Genomic DNA, 22,045 nt, shown 5'->3' with positions numbered 1-22,045 from the left:
ATCAGTCTCTGCTCTATTATATTCTATTTAAGAAACAGTACTGGTCACAAGTTTCTAAACTGATTTCATTACCCACATATAGCAAAACACTAACTTATGTGCAAATTTTCATTTGCACATAAGTTCGTGTAATGTTAATCAAGTGATTAACATTGATTTTATGTAAGAAAATGTGCCCCTACAAAATTGAAAGCAAATTGGGACTTCCCTGGCGGTCCAGTGGTTAAGACTCCTCGCTTCCACTGCAGGGAGTATGGGTTCGATCCCTGCTCTGGGAACTAAGATCCTGCATGCCACACGGCCAAAAAAAAAAACAAACCAAAATTGAAAGCAAATTTACCACATACCTTTCATGCTGCCAAGCCTTTGTACATACTTGCTCCCCACTACTTGTCTTTCTTGAGATGCTAGTCATGGTCTTCTTTAAGATCCAACTTCACCATTAAGCCTCCCTATCCCCGCAATCAGAATAAACAGTTTCTTTCTTAGCTCTCCCTCAACTCATTGCTGATACCTCTACCACAGCACTTAATTAAATCTGACCAGTGCTTAGTGATTTACATGACTTAACAGCTTCCTTTTTTTTTTTTTAACAGCTTCCTTAAATGAAGGTTCTACAATGTGTAGAATTGTGTAAAATGTGTTCATAATTTCATCCCTTCAGACTAGCGCAATGATTGATGGGACCCAAAAAATATCAAAATAAACTTTAACCAAGCCACTAAAGATCCAGGAAATTTAAAGGTTTTACTGTGGTAAATACTGTGCTTTTGCAAAGCAAATAATCTCTCCCTAATAATACTTTTAAATTATAGATTCCTCTATAACATCTGAACTTACAAAGCATCAAATACCTACTTATAAGCCAATTAAATCTTATTTAAGGGACTTCCCTGGTGGCGCAATGGTTAAGAATCCGCCTGCCAATGCAGGGGACACGTGTTGGAGCCCTAGTCTGGGAAGATGCCACAAGCCGTGGAGAAACTAAGCCCGAGAGCCACAACTACTGAAGCCCGCGCGCCTAGAGCCCATGCTCTGCAACAAGAGAAGCCACCGCAATGAGAAGCCCACACACTGCAACGAAGAGTAGCCCCTGCTCGCCGCAACTAGAGAAAGTCCATGCGCAGCAACGAAGACCCAACACAGCCATAAATAAATAAATAAATAAATAAATTTGTATTAAAAAAATCTTATTTAAAATCTTTATAATTGCATAGGGGTCTTACACAAGGGAACTTGAACTTTTGGTCTCACACTGAGGTGCCCAATCAAGTTCTCAGTAACTGCTCAGGTGTGCAAGGCATACATTTTCCCTCATCTTCTGTTTCCCCACATGGCTTGTGTCTTCATTCATTCAGCCAAATATTTGAGAATTTACTATATTGGGCACTGGGATGCAATGATAATAAACACAATCCCAATGCTCGAGGAGCACATGATCTAATAAGGAGGAGAAGGGCTAACAAGAAAACAAGTGTGACAATATAATATAATAAATGCCACCACAAATATAAGTGTGGAGTGTTAAGGAAGCAGGTTAAGAAAGTCACCTAGGGCTTCCCTGGTGGCGCAGTGGCAGAGAATCTGCCTGCCAATGCAGGGGACACGGGTTCGAGCCCTGGTCTGGGAAGATCCCACATGCCTCGGAGCGACTAGGCCCATGAGCCACAATTGCTGAGACTGCGCGTCTGGAGCCTGTGCTCCGCAACAAGAGAGGCCGCGATAGTGAGAGGCCTGCGCACCGCGATGAAGAGTGGCCCCCACTTGCCACAACTAGAGAAAACCCTCACACAGAAACGAAGACCCAACACAGCCATAAATAAATAAATAAATAAATAAATAAGACACCTAAATTAATATTTTTTTTTAAATTTATTTATTTAATTAATTAATTAATTTATTTTTGGCTGTGCTGGGTCTTCGGTTCGTGCGAGGGCTTTCTCCAGCTGCGGCAAGTGGGGGCCACTCTTCATCGCGGTGCGGGGACCGCTCTTCATCGCGGTGCGCGGGCCTTTCACTATCGCGGCCCCTCCCGTTGCGGGGCACAGGCTCCAGACGCGCAGGCTCAGCAGCTGTGGCTCACGGGCCCAGCTGCTCCGTGGCATGTGGGATCTTCCCAGACCAGGGCTCGAACCCGTGTCTCCTGCATTAGCAGGCAGATTCTCAACCACTGCGCCACCAGGGAAGCCCTAAATTAATATTTGAGGGTAACAAAAGTCTTCCCAGAGAAGATAACATTTAAGCAGAGATCCAAAGGCTAAGGAAGAGTTGATTAGGGAGAAGGGGACAGGAAGAGTATTCTAGGCAGAGGGACCAGCAGGGGCAAAGGACTAAGGCTCAGAGAATATGGCTCCTTCGATGAAATGAAAGTAGTTCAGTAGAGTTGAAGCAGTTTGACCAGAGTTAAAAGAATGGCAAGAAATGAGGCCAGATTGGGTGGGACCTTAAGAGTCAGTCTAAGAACTCTGAACTCTTCAGATAGTTCATTAAGGTTGACTTCTCCTCCGTGGGTTTCTATTCTGGCAGCTGGCTAGAAAGAAAGATTATGACAAGTGAGGTGTGGAAATCAGAGGGTATGCGAAAATTAAGTGACAGCTCTTTTAGGCTGTAAGTTCCTCTTCCTGTATCATTAGTTTGCCCCACAATGCCATCTTGGGGTGGCATCTGAGAAGGTAAAATTTCAAAAGAGCTGTCCCAGGAATTCCCTGGTGGTCCAGTGGTTAGGACTCGGCCCTTTCACTGCAGTGGCCCGGTTCAATCCCTGGTGGGAGAACTAAGATCCTGCAAGCCCTGCGATGTGGCCAAAATAAATAAATAAATAAATTAGGTCAATGACTTCCAGAAGTAAACAGTAAGGGAGATCCTAGGGCCCCATTGCTATGCAGCACAATAATGATGATACATGTAAATTAATATCAAATTAAATTTGTTCTAAGTTTCATTTTATTATAACACTAATTTCTATTCACTGAAGTCTGAGCAAACGTGTACAGAAGTCAGTGTTGCTAATTTGGTGATACACATTATTTTTAAAAATCAAAAGGAATATTACTCCCAATACTTATCTTCCTGTGCCAAACTGAAGGGGATAAAACACCTACTAGAAGCTGAAAAGAAGAGAGGCAAAACATGTTGTCTACTTGAGTTTATTCTGTTCTTTAAAAAAAAAAAGAAAAAAAAAAAAAAAAGAGGTTAGGGATGGAGGGGGAAATAACCCATAAACACTGTGAACCGGAACCAAGACTCCAAGACTTGGGCGTACTCCCCCTACCCTCAACCTCAGTTCTCCAAGAGACTCCCACCCACCCAATTTTCTTTTAAACAAGACACCCAAATCAGCAGCAAAGGTACCTGGGATAGTCACTGAGATTTTGAACACTGGGAATGGGAGGGAGAAAAGTCCAAAAAAATAGGAGTTGGGAAAAAAAAGGGAAGGAATGAGGGAGAGGCTAGGCTCTGGAGGACGGAATTGGGCCATGAGAGGTTGAAGTGAGCCAGTACGGGGGTACCCCTCCTGACTGCTGCTGCCCACGTTCCCCAGGACCCCAGAGAGCCCCATGGTTTGTTCTGCAGTCCATCCTCTATTCCCCAAAGGCCTCACAGGCCCAGCTCCAAGTCCTCTAGCTCCTCCTCCAATGCCCTCCTCCTCGCTAGCTTCTCCAGCTGCTCTTTGCTGGGCTGGCTGATTTCCCCAGCCTGGATCCGCTGCTGCAGCTCTTCCACCTGCCGAAGCTTCTTCTTTAGGTTCTTTATCTTCTTGGCCTTCTCAGCGGTGGCAGCTGAGTCAGGCTGGTCGGAGGCAGCTGCAGGCACTGCCCGGGAGGCCTGTGGGGCACTGGGGACCTGGGCTGTCTCTCCCAGGGACACCTTCTCGAGAGTCCGGCTCAAGGCCTCCGCCTCCCCTTTCTCTTGCTGCTGCCGCCTCTTCTCCTTCCGCTTCAGGTTGCGTTTGGCTGTCTTGGAGAGGCCTGGTTCACCACCTTCCGGCCTGGATGGGGTGACCGGAGCAGTGGCCTCCGGGCTCAGGCCGGGGGGCAGTTCTGGTTTACTCTTGAAAAACTTCACATACTTGTTCTCATACCTGCGGGGAACAGTGTCAAAGAATCACTGACTTTTCGAGCCCTTTTCCTAACCTTGTAATTTACTTCACCCTTTTCACTTTCCTGCTTCCTTCCTCTGCTCTGCAGGTTGTAGGATCCCTAGGTCCTAAAGCTCTGGATCTCCGAATGTTATTTACAGGTTCTGCTGAACAGAGGCCACAGCAACAGGACTTGTCAGTCACTTGGTTACTCATCCTTCACTCATCCCTGAATCCCAGTCCCCTCCTTCCCTTTCCTAGGATCCTGGGATCAGGAAATTCTTCCCTGATCTCATAGGCACACATGTTCTTTCTTGCTGTAGGGACCCCATTAAATACTCCCTCCTCACGCCTAACCACGCACACTGGGACCTCCTCCTGGGGCACATAGCCTTCTTTCACCCTCCGTTGCTTTCGCCAGGTCCCGTCAGGTCGCTGTGTTGAAGCGATGTACTTGCCTGAAATGGGAGAATTAATTTGGAGAGTTACTCTTTCTAATTTTCAAATAGCTCCCAAGGTGAAAGAATGCATGAATGCACACAGCATCCCCCAGCACCTTCCACTAAATGCATCCATTAAGGCATTCTTTTCTCATATCAACTCTCAATCCCACTCTCATTATTTACTGAGTGCCTATACACTGTATAATACACCATCCCTGCCCTCAGGGAGTTTCTACTTTTATAATCTAGTTGGCAAGACAGGGCAGGCATAGAGGAAGTTAAAAAAAAAAAACAGCATGAGGACATCAAAGGACAGTACATGAATAAGAGGCTAAAAAGGGCAAAAACAGGAATCATAGGAAGGAGAAATGACCAGGGATGTAAAAAAGGGGAAGTTTTATTAAGGTGGATGGTGAAAAATAGGTCAACTTTCAGGAATCCATACTGTAGATATAAAAGCACCAGAACACAAGGCTATATGTAAAGATGTTTGCATTATAATAATGTTGCTGCATTATTTAAATTAGCAAAAAGCTGAAAGCAACTTGAATGACCATCAATAGATGAGTGACTAAATAGATGTGGGTCATCCGCATGATGGAACACCGTGCCATTATGAAAAAGAATGTTAGATACAAATGTACTGACCTTGAATGGTATTCATGATATACTAAGTGAAAAAGCAAGTTGCAGAATAATGCGTAAAGATCCTCAAACTTTTTTATTTCAGAATCCCCCATACGCTCTTATTTTGTAATATTATGTATTTCACTGTGCAATCTTTTTTAAAAAAATCACATCCGTTAATCTCATCAGAAAACCCTTTACTGAAAAGCTGTCACGCTCCCAGTGGCAGATACAAGTTTTCCAAAATTCTAATTTCCACTTGAAGGCTTGAATCTTATCACTGGCAACAAACACTGTCAGTTGTTTTCCTTGAAATGACAGGCTCACTTCTTTCATTTTTCAGGAAAATGCCTATCAGGTACTCAGGTCTGAATTACTATAGTTTGTCAGTGGTTCTTTCAAGGAAAAATAGAGTTCCATGAAAAGGAAGCTTGTTTAGCTTACAACTCCAACAACTGCGCCAGTGCTTTTCCTTGAGACACCACTTCAGTGCGCAGCAGTGTTTCATGCTTACTTCCCATTTAATTCACAGAGAACTAAAAAGATGTGTAATTTTCAGTTATAAGATGAATAAGTTCTGGGGGTATAAGGTACAGCATGGTGACTATCGTCAGCAAAACTGAACTGTATACTTGAAAGTTGCTATGAGAGTAGAGTTTCAGTGTTCTCACCATAAATCAATGAAATGATAATTATGTGAGGTAAAGGATGTGTTAACTAACCTTATTGTAGCAAACCTTTCGCAATATATATGTGTATCAAATCATCACCTTGTACACCTACAACATTGTACACAATGTTAAATGTCAGTCATATCTCAATAAACCTGGAAAAATAAATAGATAAAACGATGTATATTAAAGAGCCAGGGTTTAATAAAATTAATAATTTTTATTGCATCATCAAGGATACTCTTAAGTGAAACTGGCATTATTTACTGCAAGCACGTGGCAGTGAAGAACACAATGACCAGTACGCTTTGGTGCCACCACCTTGATTAGTGCTAAGAGGCCAGCAGTTTTACCCACCATTGCTTTTGTACCCTCAGTGCAAATGTCAACCCACTAAAAGGGCAAATAACATCTCAGTATATTATCAAAATAGTTATGCTTGCAGACCTCCTGATAGGGTCTTAGGGAATCCTCAAGGGTCCTGGACAACATTTTGAGAACCGCTGGTGTAGAGGGTGCTCCCATTCTTGTTGGGGCGAGGAGCAGCACTTAGAGGTCCAGACAGTTTGTGTATAGGGGCAAAGAGAAAGGTGTGGAAGGACACATACCAAGATACCAAGACTTTAATGCTGGTTACCTTAAGAGGGATAACCTGGAAGAAGAGGTGGTAGAAACCATTAACCTTTAATAACATATTCTTTAAAAAAATACATATATATATTTATATCTTGTGTTACTCTTGTTTTTCTTTTTTTTAGTATAATTTTGTTTTAGTATAACTTGTTAAAAAAAAAGGAAAAAGAAAATAAAAAAGATTAACAAAATAAAAATAAAAAGTCCAGTCCAGAGCCTCCCATGGGGATTATACATTATTACATGAATTGGGCTTTTGTTCAAAAGGCAAATATCATTAATAAATTAAAACTAAAACAAAAAATGTTAAAGAAAATGGGTAAGATTTGACAGGTAGAGGGGATGGGAGAAAGAACAAACATGCGCCAAGAGAGACTTGGATGTGGGGATGGCCTGAGTATGTAAAGAACAGAAAACAGAAGAGTCCAGGAGAACCAGACAGTTCATGATGGGGAATAACATGAAGCTAAGTTGAAAATTGAAAATGGGGCCAGACCTTAGAAAGCCTTAAAAACAAGGTCAAGGAATTTGGAATTTATCTGGTGAATAAAAGAGGGCCACTGAGGATATTGTTTGCCGAGCTGCAACAGTTTAGAGACAAGAGTAAAAATTCAAGAAGGAAAACACAGGGACTTCCCTGGTGGCCCAGTGGTTAAAAATCCACCTGCCAATGCAGGGGACACGGGTTCGAGCCCTGGTCCAGGAAGATCCCACATGCCGCGGAGCAACTAAGCCCGAGAGCCACAACTACTGAAGCCCGCGTGACTAGAGCCCGTGCTCTGCAACAAGAGAAGCCACCGCAATGAGAAGCCCATGCACTGCAACGAAGAGTAGCCCCTGCTTGCCACAACTAGAGAAAGCCCATGAGCAGCAACGAAGACCCAACACAGCCAAAAATAAATAAATAAATAAATTTAATTATTAAGAAAAAAAGAATGAAAAAACACAGACTCTACAGAGGGAGAACTGAGATTAGAGCTGGGCTTTGAAGAAAGAGTCAAACTAAAGTAAATGAAAAGGGAAGCAGGGAGATCAGCTCACTACTTTGCGACGACCTAGACGGGTGGGAGGGAGGCTCAAGAGGGAGGGGATATGGGGATATGGGGATATGGGGATATATGTATGAAGATTCACTTTGTTGTACAACAGAAACTAACACAGCATTGTGAAGTAATTATATTCCAATAAAGATGTATTTTAAAAATTAATTAATTAATATATAAAAAAAGGGAAGCAAAACGGATTCTAAACAGAATCCTATTCTAAAACAAAATTTCAGACATGGGAATGCAGATGGCATGGGCAGGAGACAGTGAGTAGACTAGCCTGGCTGAGTCAGGGCTGATGTAAAGTAAAAGAGAATGTTCAGATCTTGAAATGCCAGTTAAGGAGTTTAATATCTGGCACATGGCATGCATTCAATAAATATTTGTCAAATGAATGAATCTTTTATCCAAAGCAGAGTTTTAGGGCAACTAATCTGGCATGATGAAAAGATGAATTGTTAAGAGAAAACACTGGAGACTGGGGCAATCAGTTAGGAAAAAAAGACTGCAATAAGGGGGCTTCCCTGGTGGCACAGTGGTTAAGAATCTGCCTGCCGATGCAGGGGACACAGGCTTGAGCCCTGGTCCAGGAAGATCCCACATGCCGCGGAGCAACTAAGCCCGTGCACCACAACCACTGAAGCCCGTCCACCTAGGGTCCGTGCTCTGCAACAAGAGAAGCCACCGCAATGCGAAGCCCGTGCGCCGCAATGAAGAGTAGCCCCCGCTCACGGCAACTAGACAAAGCCCGCGCACAGCAACGAAGACCCAATGTAGCCAAAAAGAAAAAAAATAAAATAAGTAAAATTTAAAAAAAATCATCTTTCAAAAAAAAGACTGCAATAATCCTGGCATGAGAGACAGAACTGGCTGAGAATGGAAAGGAAGAGAATGATGCCAGCCACGTTATCAAAGGATCAACCTCACTTGGTAATTCACTGACTTGGGGAAGCGTAAAGAGGTTAAAGCCAAAGACACTTCAACACGCTTCGTTTTAGCAATGCCAATCTTGAAAATTTAGCATAAGGAAATAATTCCAACAGGAAAAAACGAAAACAGAAAAAAGAAGAAAGGGACAGTAATCATGTGAAAACTATAGCATTATTTATAAATAGCTAAAAATTAAAAACAAACTTCACATCCAGTTATACAGGAGTGGTTTATAATATAGCCATTAAAAATAATGACAAAAAAATTTTAATCATTAATATGATATAATGGAATATAAAACATAAAGTTATATACGCTATGATTTATTATTAAATGTTATGCATATTCATAAGTTTAGAAAAGAATGTGCAATACGAAAAGTTATGTTGGTGATTGGCTTATAAATAACTTTTCCTTTTAAAAATTCCAATTAATGTTGTTGCTATGCTGTAGGTTTTTAAAAATCTCATTTTGGGTTTCAAATCCAAGCGGCTTTGCAGAACGAGTACACAAAGGAGAGTGAAATTACTTTTGACCAGGTAAAGTAAAAATTTTATGGAGGACAAAGCATCTTTGTGATCTTTGGAAGATGAGCAGGATTTAGACAGGTGGACGTAGGGGTGTGGTTATGAGGAAAGAGGAGAAAGGGAAGTATTTCAGGCTTATAGGACAACATAAACAAAGGGACAAATCAGACTAGTCATTCCCCTACTTAAAATTCTTCCTGGATTCCTGTTGCCCTCAGGGTATTTACATGGACAGTGGAACCACACACAAAGGCCTTATTGACCCAGCTCTTGCTAGTCTCCAGCCTCTTCATACCCAGTCATTCACACTCTCTGCTCCAGCCACTGAAATAGTCACAAATCTCACCTGACTGTGTCTTTATTCTCTATGTCTTTTTGCTTTTACTTCCTTTGGCTTGGAACAGACTTTTCTTGATTCTTATCTTAGTTAATGCCTATTGGTCTTTAAAGGTCGAGTTCAAGTATAAACTCCTCAGTGAAGTCTTTCCTGACCTCCCCACCCCAAACCAGTTTAGAAGTTGCCCTTTGTGCACCCACAGCACCTGTTGTGGCCTTTTATCATGATCTAATGTTTAAAATAATTGTTTGCTTGCTTAAGAGCAGAAACTTTGCCTTTGGTCTTTGAAGCAAAGGGCCTGGTCCATGGAAGACTGTAATTAATTCAAATTAATGAATAAATAAAGTTAAGCATCATGTTAGGGAATAGCAAGAATCCAGTATATTCTGGCAAAAAGCATATGTAATGGAAAAAGAGACTAGAGGTAAATTAGTCAGAATATGAAAGGTATCCAATCTCGAGTTTGGACTCAAGCTTCAGAAGGTGGGAGAACACTGAAGGCCATTAAGAGAGTGCAGATGATCTGCTCAAAGCATTGCTTTAAGAAGATTAACCTGAAAAATGTGTAACATAAACTAAAGGTAGAAAAAAATGAAAGCAATAGCTGCAATGTGAGAAGACTTGATTTAAATGGTCTCTATAAGTGTTGAAAAGAAAATGAAAGAGAAATTCATTATGAAGAATAAGTAGTCAGGATCTGAAGACTGCCAAGATTTGAATGAGAGAGAGGAAATCATTGTGCTACAGTGGATTTAATCTGGTGCTTTTCACGTTTTCTCTTATTTTTCACAACATCCCTGTGGGCATGTAGGGCGTATAGTAATAACATTATTCACACATGGATTTTAAATGTTTATTGAGTACTTGCTGCTGTGGCAGGCAATGTAACAGGAGCTAGGGATACAACAATGAATGAATGAATGAATGAATGCCTTCTTGGAGCATGCATTCTAATTAAAAAGAAAGGTAGGGCTTCCTTGGTGGCACAGTGGTTAAGAATCCGCCTGTCAATGCAGGGGACACGGGTTCGAGCCCTGGTCCAGGAAGATCCCACATGCCGCGGAGCAACAAAGCCCATGCACCACAACTACTGAGCCTGCGCTCTAGAGCCTGCGAGCCACAACTACTGAGGCCCACGTGCCACAACTACTGAAGCCTGTGTGCCTAGAGCCTGTGCTCTGTAACAAGAGAAGCCACTGCAATGAGAAGCCTGCGCACCACAACGAAGAGTAGCCCCCGCTCGCCACAACTAGAGAAAGCCCATGCGCAGCAAGGAAGACCCAACGCAGCCAAAAATAAATAAATTTATTAAAAAAAAAAAAAGAGAGTCCATAGGAGAAGACAACTTTGTGAAAATAACTAATTCAATTCTAGACAGGCAGTGTTTTTACATGGAATTAAGGAGAAAGGGACAATGCTAGAAACATACATTTAAGTACACTGCAGAGATTATAGTTGAAGGCTTAAGACTAGTAAAGATGGCAAAGGCGTGGATGGACCTAGATCCTCTCATACAGAGTGAAGTAAGTCAAAAAGAGAAAAACAAGTATCGTATATTAACACATATATGTGGAATCTAGAGAAATGGTATAGATGATCTTATCTGTAAAGCAGAAATAGAGACAGAGACATAGAGAACAAACGTATGGAAAACAAGGGAGAAAGGGCAGAGTGGGTGGGATGAACTGGGAGATTGGGATTGACATATAAACACTATTGATACTATGTATAAAACAGATGACTAATGAGAACCTACTGTATAGCACAGGGAACTCTACTCGGTGCTCTGTGGTGACCTAAATGGGAAGGAAATCCAAAAAAGAGGGGATATATGTATACATATGGCTGATAAACTTTGCTGTACAGCAGAAACTGACACAGCAGTGTAAAGCAACTACACTCCAATAAAAAATTAAATAAAACACAGCAAAGAAAAAGAAAAAGACTAGTAAAGATGAAGTGTGAGAAAAGATAGGGCAGGGCTTCCCTGGTGGCGCAGTGGTTGAGAATCCGCCTGCCAATGCAGGGGACACGGGTTCGAGCCCTGGTCTGGGAAGATCCCACATGTCGCGGAGCAACTGGGCCCGTGAGCCACAATTACTGAGCCTGCGCGTCTGGAGCCTGTGCTCCGCAGCAAGAGAGGCCGCGATAGTGAAAGGCCCGCGCACCGCGATGAAGAGTGGCCCACACTTGCCGCAACTAGAGAAAGCCCTCGCACAGAAACGAAGACCCAACACAGACAAAAATAAATAAATAAATAAGTAAAATTTAAAAAAAAAAAAAAAAGATAGGGCAGAAGCTTCTTGAATGGCCATCCTAACTGGAAGCCCTCAGAGATACAAATAGCCCATTATCACAAAGGAATACCTATTTTATGTTATCTTGGTTTCAGTCTCTGGCCTCAATGGTGTCCAAAGGTAAAGTCAAAAAGAAGGGAGAGGTGTGCTGATTCCTAACCCTAGAAATAAAAACCATGGGCAGAATACCATGATTTTCAGTAGCATCTTTGAGAGAACCAGAAACTAGAGGTTAGAGACTGCTACTATAAGAACTTTGTAAGCTTTGTTATTTCCCCACATCTGCTATTTTGTAATCCTCAATCTATTTCCTTAAACTGAAAAGGGCTTTGTTTTCAGGGGTGGCAGGAAGACAGTGAAGAGACAACACAGCAAGGCTTGAAAGAACTCCAAGGGGTTAGGTGGAAGTGACTGTTAAAGGTGTGCTGAATCCCTGGGGCCTGTTTCAAAGTTACGAAAGGAGATCTGGGTCACAGATCTGAGCCTGAGGATGACCTCAGGGCCAACAATTATAAGACTTAGACGTGGTTTCTTTTTTTCTTTTTTTTTTTTTTTAATTAGTCATCCAGACATGGTTTCTAACATAGAGAAAATATTAAAAGAGAAGATCCAATCTGGAGGAATGACCTTGGAAAAACGGTCATGATTATTTTCCTCAAAAAAGAAAAGGTGTCAGCAACACTAGGAAATAATCCTTAGAAAAGAAGGACCAGGACAGTACTATTCCATGGAGACCAAAAGAGTTTGAAGTAACGGCAGGTGATTAACAGTATTAAATATTACAGAGAGATTAAGGAAAAGCAGAACTGAGTAGGAAAAGGTTATTGATTTTGGAAATTTGGAAATCCCTAATTATGTTCAAGAATACAGCCTCAGACAAGTAGAGTGGTCAGAAGCCAGACTATAAGTTAATTAAGTGCAATGAACGTTTATTGAAAGCCTCCTATGAGAAAAATACTATATGAAGTGCTACAGGGATTATCAAGATCAGTAAAATGGCCCCTACTGTCAAGAAATTTACAGTTTAAGTAAGGAAGAAGGTGGGAAAGTTAGGCAAACAAAGAATAAGACAAAAGTATAAATGTCTTAGGTATCCCTAAGAGACACTGACACATTAACTAATAGGAGATTTCAAGAGAATAAATAACCACACCCCATTTGATGGGGGAAGATGACAGGAAATTAGGAAAATCTCAGGGACTTGACCTCAAAGAGTAGGAAGCAATAGTAATAATAACAACAGTAAATCAGTGGCTGATATTTTTGCAGGCAGAGAAAGGAAGGGAAAGGGCATTCTAAGAGGAATAACAACAAGCAAAATGATGGCAGTGTAAAACTCACAGTACGTTAAGAACAATTAGGAGAGAATGTTTATTAATGAGTGGGTACTTTACACCAGGAACTTTACATACACTACCTGACTGAATCTAGACAATAGGTAGATTATTATGATCTACAGCTGAGGAAACAAAGTCTTCAAGAGGTTGAAGATATGTCCAAGATCACAAAGGCAGCATGTAGCTGCAGTCTGAACTCAGTCCTGACGCCGAAGCTTACATACCAGAACACTTCTATTCCACCTGTTTTATACTATACTGCCCAGTTTCACTAGAGGGTTTAGGCAGAGATATAGTATGTGATGATACTGTATCGAAAAGTGGTTTGTGCTCATATTAGAGAAGAGTATCTTGAATGCAAAAGTGAATGGTCCATATGTAAATTTGATAGTCAATTCCGAAAAGATAACAGCAGCTACCCTTTATTGAGTGCTTGCTTCATGCCAAGGACAGTACTTAGTGTTTTTGTGTGTGTGTGTGTATATATATATATATATATATATATATATATATATATATATATATACATGTAATTTTTTTTTTTGAGATTTTTTTGACATGGATCATTTTTAAAGTCTTTATTGAATTTGTTACAATATTGCTTCTGTTTTATGTTTTGGTCTTTTGGCTGCGAGGCATGTAGGATCTTACCTCCCTGACCAGGGATTGAACCACACCCCCTGCATTGGAAGACGAAGTCTTAACCACTGGACTGTCAGGGAAGTCCCTGTTTATATATATTATTTCATTTTCACAACTCCATGAAGGATTATTCATTTCACAGATGATGAGAAATTTAATAATTTGCCCAAAGTTACAATGTCAGTAAACTGCAGTAAAATTCGAATCCAGGCTGTGGGTTCCAAAGGCTGTGCTTTTTACACTATTATTGTGTATTGTGTTATAAGTGAAGAAGAACACCAGAAAGTTCAACCTCACTAGTAATCAAAGGAAATACAAATTAAAACAATAAAATATCATTTTTACCTATCAAAGCAGTAGAATTTTTAAAGATCAGAATACCAGTGTAGTCCAAGAAGTGATGAAACCAGTATATTCATATATTGTCAATGGTCAAACCCTTCAGAAAGCAATCTGGCTAACTAAGTGAGAGAGTATAAGGTAGTCCTATCATATAGCATTTCCTAAATATTGTTATGTAATAAAACACTACTTCTGTAAGATACTGTAACACTACTTCTGTAAGGTTACCCAAAAAAATTTGTTAAATAAGTTTGAGAAATTCTGGGTTAAACGTAGGAAAAGGGGCTTCCCTGGTGGTGCAGTGGTTGAGAGTCCGCCTGCCAATGCAGGGGACACGGGTTCGAGCCCTGGTCTGGGAAGATCCCACATGCCGCGGAGCAACTAGGCCCGTGAGCCACAATTACTGAGCCTGCGCGTCTGGAGCCTGTGCTCCGCAACAAGAGGGGCCGCGATAGTGAGAGGCCCGCGCACCGCGATGAAGAGTGGCCCCCACTTGCCACAACTAGAGAAAGCCCTTGCGCAGAAACGAAGACCCAACACAGCCAAAAATAAATAAGTAAAATTTTAAAAAAAAATAAAAATAAAAAAAAAAGTAGGAAAAAATTTTTGTTCTTATCAGCAAGACTTAAATGAGTTATGTTCTCGTTCATGTAAATTTTCCGATGGAAATGTGTTTTACAGTGTTTCCCTAATTTATTTGACCACAGGAAGCTTATTTTTATTTTAGTTTTTTATTTTACAGCACATCTCACAGGACTACTAAGTGTTCTGAGAATCATATTTGGGGAAGTACAGCCATTCGGTATGATCCAAATTATGTTAAATAGATATGCTATATATGTGCAGAGAAAGAAAAATAAAAGGAAATGTAACTGTAGTTATCTTTGGGCTCTGGAATTACCAAATATGCATGGGACTTATATTTTATACTAGTTATGAAAATATTTTCCAAGTTTTCTACAATCAATATAAATTAATTTTATAATTAATTAAAAATAAATAAAAGTTTGTACCCTCCAATCCAGTAATTCGACTTCTGAGAAATCTGTCCTAACAAAATAACCCTAGGGCTTCCCTGGTGGCGTAGCAGTTGAGAGTCCGCCTGCCAATGCAGGGGACACGGGTTCGAGCCCTGGTCTGGGAAGATCCCACATGCCGCGGAGCAACTAAGACCGTGAGCCACAACTACTGAGCCTGCGCTCTAGAGCCCGCGAGCCACAACTACTGAGCCCACGTGCCACAACTACTGAAGCCCGCATGCCTGGAGCCTGTGCTCCGCAACAACAGAAGCCACTGCAGTGAGAGGCTCGCGTACTGCAACAAAGAGTAGCCCCCACTCGCTGCAACTAGGGAAAGCCCGCACGCAGCAATGAAGACCCAATGCAGCCAAAAATAAATAAATTAATTAATTAATTAATTAAAAAAAGGAAAATAACCCTAAATGCAGACAAAAATTTATGCACAAAAATATTCATAGAGTTCTTATAACAAAAATTCTGGAAACAATCTAGAAGTCCAATAACAGAAGAAAGGTAAGAGAGGGTGTATGCCCAAATAATAAAACACTCTGCCAGTATTTTAAAAGATGTTTTCAAAGAGTTTTTAATAGCAAGGAAAAATATTTATATGTCGTGAGGTTAAATGAAAAGGCAATACATAAAAATGTAAATACCATCTGATTAAAAAACGTTCTAAAAATGCACAGAAAAATAGAGATCAGAAGGGTATATGCCTGGCTTCCCTGGTGGCGCAGTGGTTGAGAATCTGCCTGCCAATGCAGGGAACACGGGTTCGAGCCCTGGTCTGGGAAGATCCCACATGCCGCGGAGCAACTAGGCCCGTGAGCCACAACTACTGAGCCTGCGCGTCTGGAGCCTGTGCTCCGCAACAAGAGAGGCCGCGATAGTGAGAGGCCCAAGCACCGCGATGAAGAGTGGCCCCCACTTGCCGCAACTAGAGAAAGCCCTCGCACAGAAACGAAGACCCAACACAGCCAAAAATAAATAAATAAATAAATAAATTTATTTAAAAAAAAAAAAGGGTATATGCCAAATTTAACAGTGGACAAATTATATTGAACAAAAATTAAATAATTAAATTTGTACTTAAGGAGCAGTAATCTGCTAACAGTGTGTCAAATGAACTGAAACAGAGAGAGAGACAGAGGTAGGACAACTGTTTAGGAGGTCACAGCAATATTTGTAGGATAAGGAAACTAGAATTTTATCAGGCACTTAGATTGACCCAAGTACTCTGCTTGATACTTTACTCATGTAATCTATTCTAATCCATAATCTTTATAACATTAATTAATTATTAATTAATTAATAATTACAGAACCATTTCTTGGGTACTTTCTATGTGCTAGACATGTACATTATTTCATTTAAATTTTAATTCTCACAATAATCCTATGTTGTAGGAGTTATTATTCCTATTTCATTGATGAGAAAACTAAAGCTTGGATTCCCTAGGCTTAAAATTCCCAGGCCATGTAGCTAACAAGTATTGAAGATGGGACAAGGGTAACAACAGCAGAAACAGAAAATGATACTTTGACAACTGGAGGGTGTGGGGTAGAAGAGGGAGTAAAAGACAATGCAAAAACAACACCCCAGTTCATTTTGTTAATAACAAAAACAACTAGTGCTCTGATCTTGGTTTCCCACACCATTCTTAAGTAAAAGGAACAAGGGCTCCTTGGAGAAATAGCTGATTCTAGGACTGGGCCAGGAAATATGCAAGATGAGCCTGGAGCAGCTTCTAGTGCCAGAAAGTAAGAAAGAGCTAAACAAAACAAAACAAAACAAAACAAAACAAAAAAACCCCTACACTGATGGGGATATGTCAAAGGGACACAGGGCCAACCAAAAGAGCTCCCAATGTTCAAAGCTGAAACATTTGAGCAATAAAATAAATAAAATAACCTGAAGTTCATATTGATACACATAAATGATTGAATAAATAAATGGCAGAGAAGAGACAAATCTGTGCAGAAGAATTTCAAATGACGTGTATAAATACTCCATCCTTAAGGAAGGTAGCATAACTCCCCACTCTTTAAGTGTGGGCTGTGAATAGTGACTTTCTTAAGAGTACAAAATGGAAAGGAGAAGGGGAAAAAAGTAACTTTACAGTGGAGAAACTTTACAAACACTACCTCAGTCAGGAGATCATGGTAAATATCAAGAGTAAAAAAATCTTTGTGATACTATGTATCCTCGATATGATATGATGAAAACATCACTTTACTTCAATGGTCCTCCCCTAAAAAACACATAACCCCAGTCTAATCATGAGACAAACATCAAATTCCAATAGAGGAGCATCCTACAAAAATAACTGACCAATACTCCTCAAAACTGTTAAAGTCATCAAAAACAAGGAAAGTCTGAGAAACTGTCACAGCCAATAGGAGTTTAAGGAGACATGAGAACTAAATGTAATATGGGATCCCGGATGGGATCCTGGAACAGAAAAAAAATTAGGTAAAAACTAAGGAAATCTGAATAATGTATGGACCTTAGTTAATAACAATGTATGAATATCGGTTCATTAATTGCAATAACGATACCATACTAATGTAAGATGTTAATAACAGGGGAAACTGAGTTTAAGGTATATGGGAACTGTCTGTATCATTTTCTCAATTTTTCTATAAATCTAAAACTGTTGTAAAAAATAAAGTCTATTTAAAATAAAGAAAGAGAGAAATGATGCAATCAGTTGATCTTGGGTTGGCTAGAACAATGGTGCCTTTAACAACAATAAGGAAGGAAAAACTGATATTGATCATGGTCAGACTGGATTTAAGGTGTGACAGTATATCCAAGAATGAAAGCTACTCACCACACAATTAGAACTGACAACTCAGGAGAGAGGCTAGTGCTAGAAAGAAACCATTTTGAAGAGTTAAGGAACAGGGAATTCCCGGCAGTCCAGTGCTTAGGATTCGGTGCTCTCACTGCTGTGGCCCAGGTTCAATCCCTGGTCAGGGAACTAAGATCCTGAAAGCCGCAAGGCCAAAAAAAAAGGTTAAGGAACAAGTAAGCAGTGAGGAAATGGAAATAGTATGTGTGGACCTGATATTCAAGAAATCAGGCTATGAACAGGAAAGAAACAGAAATAACAGACCTTGATTTCTCAATGAAACAGAAAATGAGGCCATTTGCCACAAGAAGGGGAATTAAAAGGGAAAGTCACTGAGAGCTGAGAAAGGTAGGGGAAATAGCCATGGTACAATGTAAGCAAACCAACAAAGAAGAATTGGAGAAAAGCTGTGATCTTGGCAGAAGTTAACATTAAGTTATATTATACTGAATGTGCTACTGTCTGTGCCTTTTCTCTAGCCATGTGCTGTGGCCTAGAAGCTGAAGCCAAGAAAACAGTTGATGGGTATGATTCAAGATAACAGAAGTGCTTGCTTAGTATTGAAGATCAAAATGAATGAGGAAAGCAATGAAGATAGTGACTGGTCACAGAGGTCTAGCAGGGTAGCATCAAAAGTAGTCATGAAGATACTGGTAGACTCAATGAAATGGGAAAGGTCAAGGACCAGAGAACCTACGGAGGGCAAAAAGCTGATTCTATGGGTGTGTGGAAGTAAAAAAGGTGACTGGGTAAGGAAGCTAAAATAAGTGATGGGGAACACCTGAAGGGGGAAGCAGTGTCATAGGTGATGTCCTATGTAGTAGGATATGTAGTAGGTCCAGATTGTAGTGATTCTGATGTGTGGCTGGTTTGAAAAATCAAAGGAAAATTAATGGTCTCATGCTGAGGAACTATACAATAAGATTATTCCAAAGATGCTGAAGACACTGAGAATGAGTGGAGACACTGAGAAATAGAATAAAAGAAAAAAAAAAAAAAGATATGCTACATCAGGGTCCTTGTGGGCAGTGAATGATGGCCCTGAGGTTTTAGAGAAAATGCTATAATTGCATGGCAATACCTTCCATGAGAATTACAGTGACAGTGGTAGATCAATGATCTGGAAGTCGTAAGAGAAAGCAAAAAAGCAGTGTGATTCCTTCTCTTCCACACAGTCACAGAGAACAGAAGATACCTCTTGGTGGGAGGGTAGGGTGAGATGTGATATCTGGATGTCCGTTAAATCAGTTTAAAGAAAACATTAAGAATAAAGAGTGTACTGGACAACAAGTAATATTTTCAAAGCGCACATTAAAAGAAGCAAACTGAAGAAGTACCTACTATGTAGAGAGCAAGAGAAGAGGTTGTACCACTTTGAAAGGTGAGGTTGCAGAGAAGTAGCAGAGACTTGGGTTGTCATTAGATACCATAGGAGAGGTGGGTTGAGATGTAAGTAACATGGAAAACAAGCAAAGCAAGAGGCATAAAAGGTGCATTTTAAAACAGACCGCATGTACCAAAGCACACACACACTGTCACTTCCACAGAATACACATACACAATGAGGGCTACAAAAAACAGCAATACCTTGCCTTGCACAGCATTTTATAAATTGCTTTCACATATACTATCTTATTTGTCTGTCACTGGGTAGATATGCACATTTTTCTGAAGGTGAGGAAATTAGGATGGGCTATAGCCAAAATGAAAATCTTGATTTTCAGTTTTCAACACATAAGCCTCACATACACGACAGATATTTCAGCATCTCAATCAGCCAGGTTGGAAAAATCTTCTCTGATCAGAAGGCACAGTGGGTTCTGTAAACTTGTCACACGGCTTGAGAGGCCACTAGACACCTTCTTGTTCACCTTCTACCACCTTAGACCCCTCAACTCCCGTCACCATCGCCAGAGAAGGTACAGATGGGTGGTGCCATCAAGGAGAAAACTCTAGCTGAAAGTTGTATTAGGTTCCTCTTCCTTTCACACCTCTGTACCTCAGTGACCCAACAATGAAAATAAGGGAGAGTGGAAAAAAGAACTATGTAGCAATGAGGAGGTCTCCAACAGATATAGCTTCGAGAAAAAGAATTTAAACGGGGCTGGGGTAGGGCAGAAAGCAGGTACACTGAGAGATGGGGGAGGGGAAGAGGGGGAGAGCAGGAATTGGAGGGAACTGAGAGTGGAGGAGCCCCCAAGCCTGAAGAACCCCAAAGAGATATGGCAGCTCCAACTTCTGGACAAAAGCTAAGGGCCCGTGAGGGTCCTGGAGCAAGGTCCAACATTGAACGACCCCACGGTTTGGGTGACCGGAAGCGGAGACCCCCAAACACGAGACCAGAAGGGGGCGCAGGTGACACCCCGTAGGAGAGAATGAATGGGGAAGGCGGTCCGGAGGGCGGGGCAAAGGAGGGGCCCCGGGATGGGCGGGGCACAGACCCCTTTCCAAGTCCGAACCCCTACCCCGAGAGCCCGGGGAGAAGCGGCTCCACGTCTCCCGCACTCACCGCCGGTCTCATCAGTTACATAGGGAGTCGCCATCTTGAAAACGCAAACCACTTCCGGCGTGAGAGGGCTGGGGTCCCGCCCCCCTCCCCACCGGAAGTGGAGTCCTGATCGTAGCAAGCCACCATTTTAGTCTTAAAGGAAGAGTGCACCATTTCGTAGACAGCAGTGAAGGAGGAGGAAGGGAGTAGAAGCTGAAGACTCTAAAAAATAAGAGCCGTGGGCTCTTTTACTGCCACTGATAGCATTATTGAGCGCCTGCTGCGTATACAGCAGTTCTCTGGGCGCCGAGAGAAGTTCCGAGGCACAGCCCCTCTCCTCAAGGCACTCTTCGACTGTCTAGGACCTGCGAGAGAAAAGGGGGCAAGGCCCACCTGCACCCAGAAAGGGCGGGGGGCGGCTAATTAATGAGGAAAAGAAGAATATTCAGGCCCTGGCCTTCGTCCAGGTCCCAGAGCAGCTTGGGGACATGGGGCGGGACAGGCAAACTCCGGGAACGCACTGGGGCGCACCGATGTTGGGGGCGAACGCAAGACCCCAACTAACCCTCTCTTAGAAGGTGGGGAGGTCGAAATCGCGTGCCGATTGCCCTTGGCCGCTCAGCTCAACCCTCTGGACGGAGAACCGAGAGAGGGGAGTGCAAGGCCGAAGGCGCTGCCGGTCGGTCACCTGTCCCCGCAGCCTCAGGGTTGCCGGCGGCTTCTACGGCTGAGGAGGCGCGGCGGGCCGGGCTGGGCGGGCAGCCCGGGCCTGGCCCTGCCCCTGGGGCGGCCCCAGGGACTCGGGCGGCGAAGTGACGACGGCCCAAGTTTGCTCTGGCCTTCGACCCGGGAGCCTCTTCGAGCTTGGCCCCAGGGTCAGAGGGCAAGGCGAAGGCTTCTGGGAGGACCCAGTTAGTATTCTAATTAACCTCGTCCAAGTCTCTGGGCGCTGGGGATCGAAGTCGGGGCAACGCGCCAATAATGTGAGCCGTACAGTCACTCCCTTTGCAGCCCTGCCCTGCCCCGTGCCTCCCTATTCTTTAGAGGAACCCAAACGTTCTCCCTCCCCCGCTCTTTTCAGCAGCTCTTGTTCCTTCTGGGCTAAGTCCTGCTAAACTCGTTTCCCTCACAGCTTGGGAGGGGCCGGCTGCAAGTTCCTCTCCTCAGGTGTCTGCCCTGCCCTCTTCCTGCCCCCCCCCCATGTTGCTTTTTCCTCATCAACCCTTTTACCTTCCTCCAAATCCCCCACTTCGGCTTAGGTTAATGTCCAACAGAACCAGTTAGTGACCGCCTCCAACACTAGGATGCATGTCCCACTTAAAAAACAAACAGACAAACAAAAAACAAAACAATGGCTGACTAGGAACTTATTAAAGCTTTGAAATGAAGCTTCAGAAGTTTTAGGGGGTCACAGCTTGGCTTCTCTTCCATACTCCACCTTCCTGAGTTCCACCAGAGGCCCAACTCAGAAGATCTCAAAAAGACTCATTTAAAAACCGATTTGCATTCAATACACTGTCATTGCAAGTGTTCTAACACTGCCATCCTTCATCCCTGCTTTTCTTTCACCAATTGTGCTTCAGCCCTGCTGGTCTAGAAACCTGTCCATAGCCTTGTTACTAAAGGTAAGAGTGAGCTGAAGCACGTAAAAAGTAGAGGGATGCGTTGGTACTGACTGTACTACCTGAGGAGTACTAGTGGGCTAATCAAAGGACCTTTCTGCAAGAAGCAATCCTAAAGTGGCCCCTGTTGACCACCCTGCCCTAGGCCCCCCACT

The 22,045-nt window shown here is 42.2% G+C and overlaps 1 protein-coding gene across 1 annotated transcript; it reads right to left on the bottom strand.

Annotated features, from left to right (window-relative positions):
- Window positions 1-3,130: 3,130 nt before the first annotated feature.
- On the bottom strand, window positions 3,131-20,378 carry PYM1 (PYM homolog 1, exon junction complex associated factor). Its single transcript, XM_007179544.2, has 3 exons — window positions 20,290-20,378; window positions 4,443-4,536; window positions 3,131-4,081 (listed from the first exon to the last, which is right to left on the bottom strand). Exons 1-3 carry the CDS (start codon window positions 20,321-20,323, stop codon window positions 3,598-3,600), a joined length of 612 nt encoding a protein of 203 aa, XP_007179606.1. The 5' UTR covers window positions 20,324-20,378; the 3' UTR covers window positions 3,131-3,597.
- Between the last annotated feature and the right edge of the window lie 1,667 nt (window positions 20,379-22,045).

This window comes from Balaenoptera acutorostrata, chromosome 11 (genome assembly GCF_949987535.1).
Source record: "Balaenoptera acutorostrata chromosome 11, mBalAcu1.1, whole genome shotgun sequence".
Classification (NCBI taxonomy): Eukaryota; Metazoa; Chordata; class Mammalia; order Artiodactyla; family Balaenopteridae; genus Balaenoptera; species Balaenoptera acutorostrata.
Note: the sequence above shows the minus strand (reverse complement) of the source record. Positions and strands in the feature narration are given on the sequence as shown.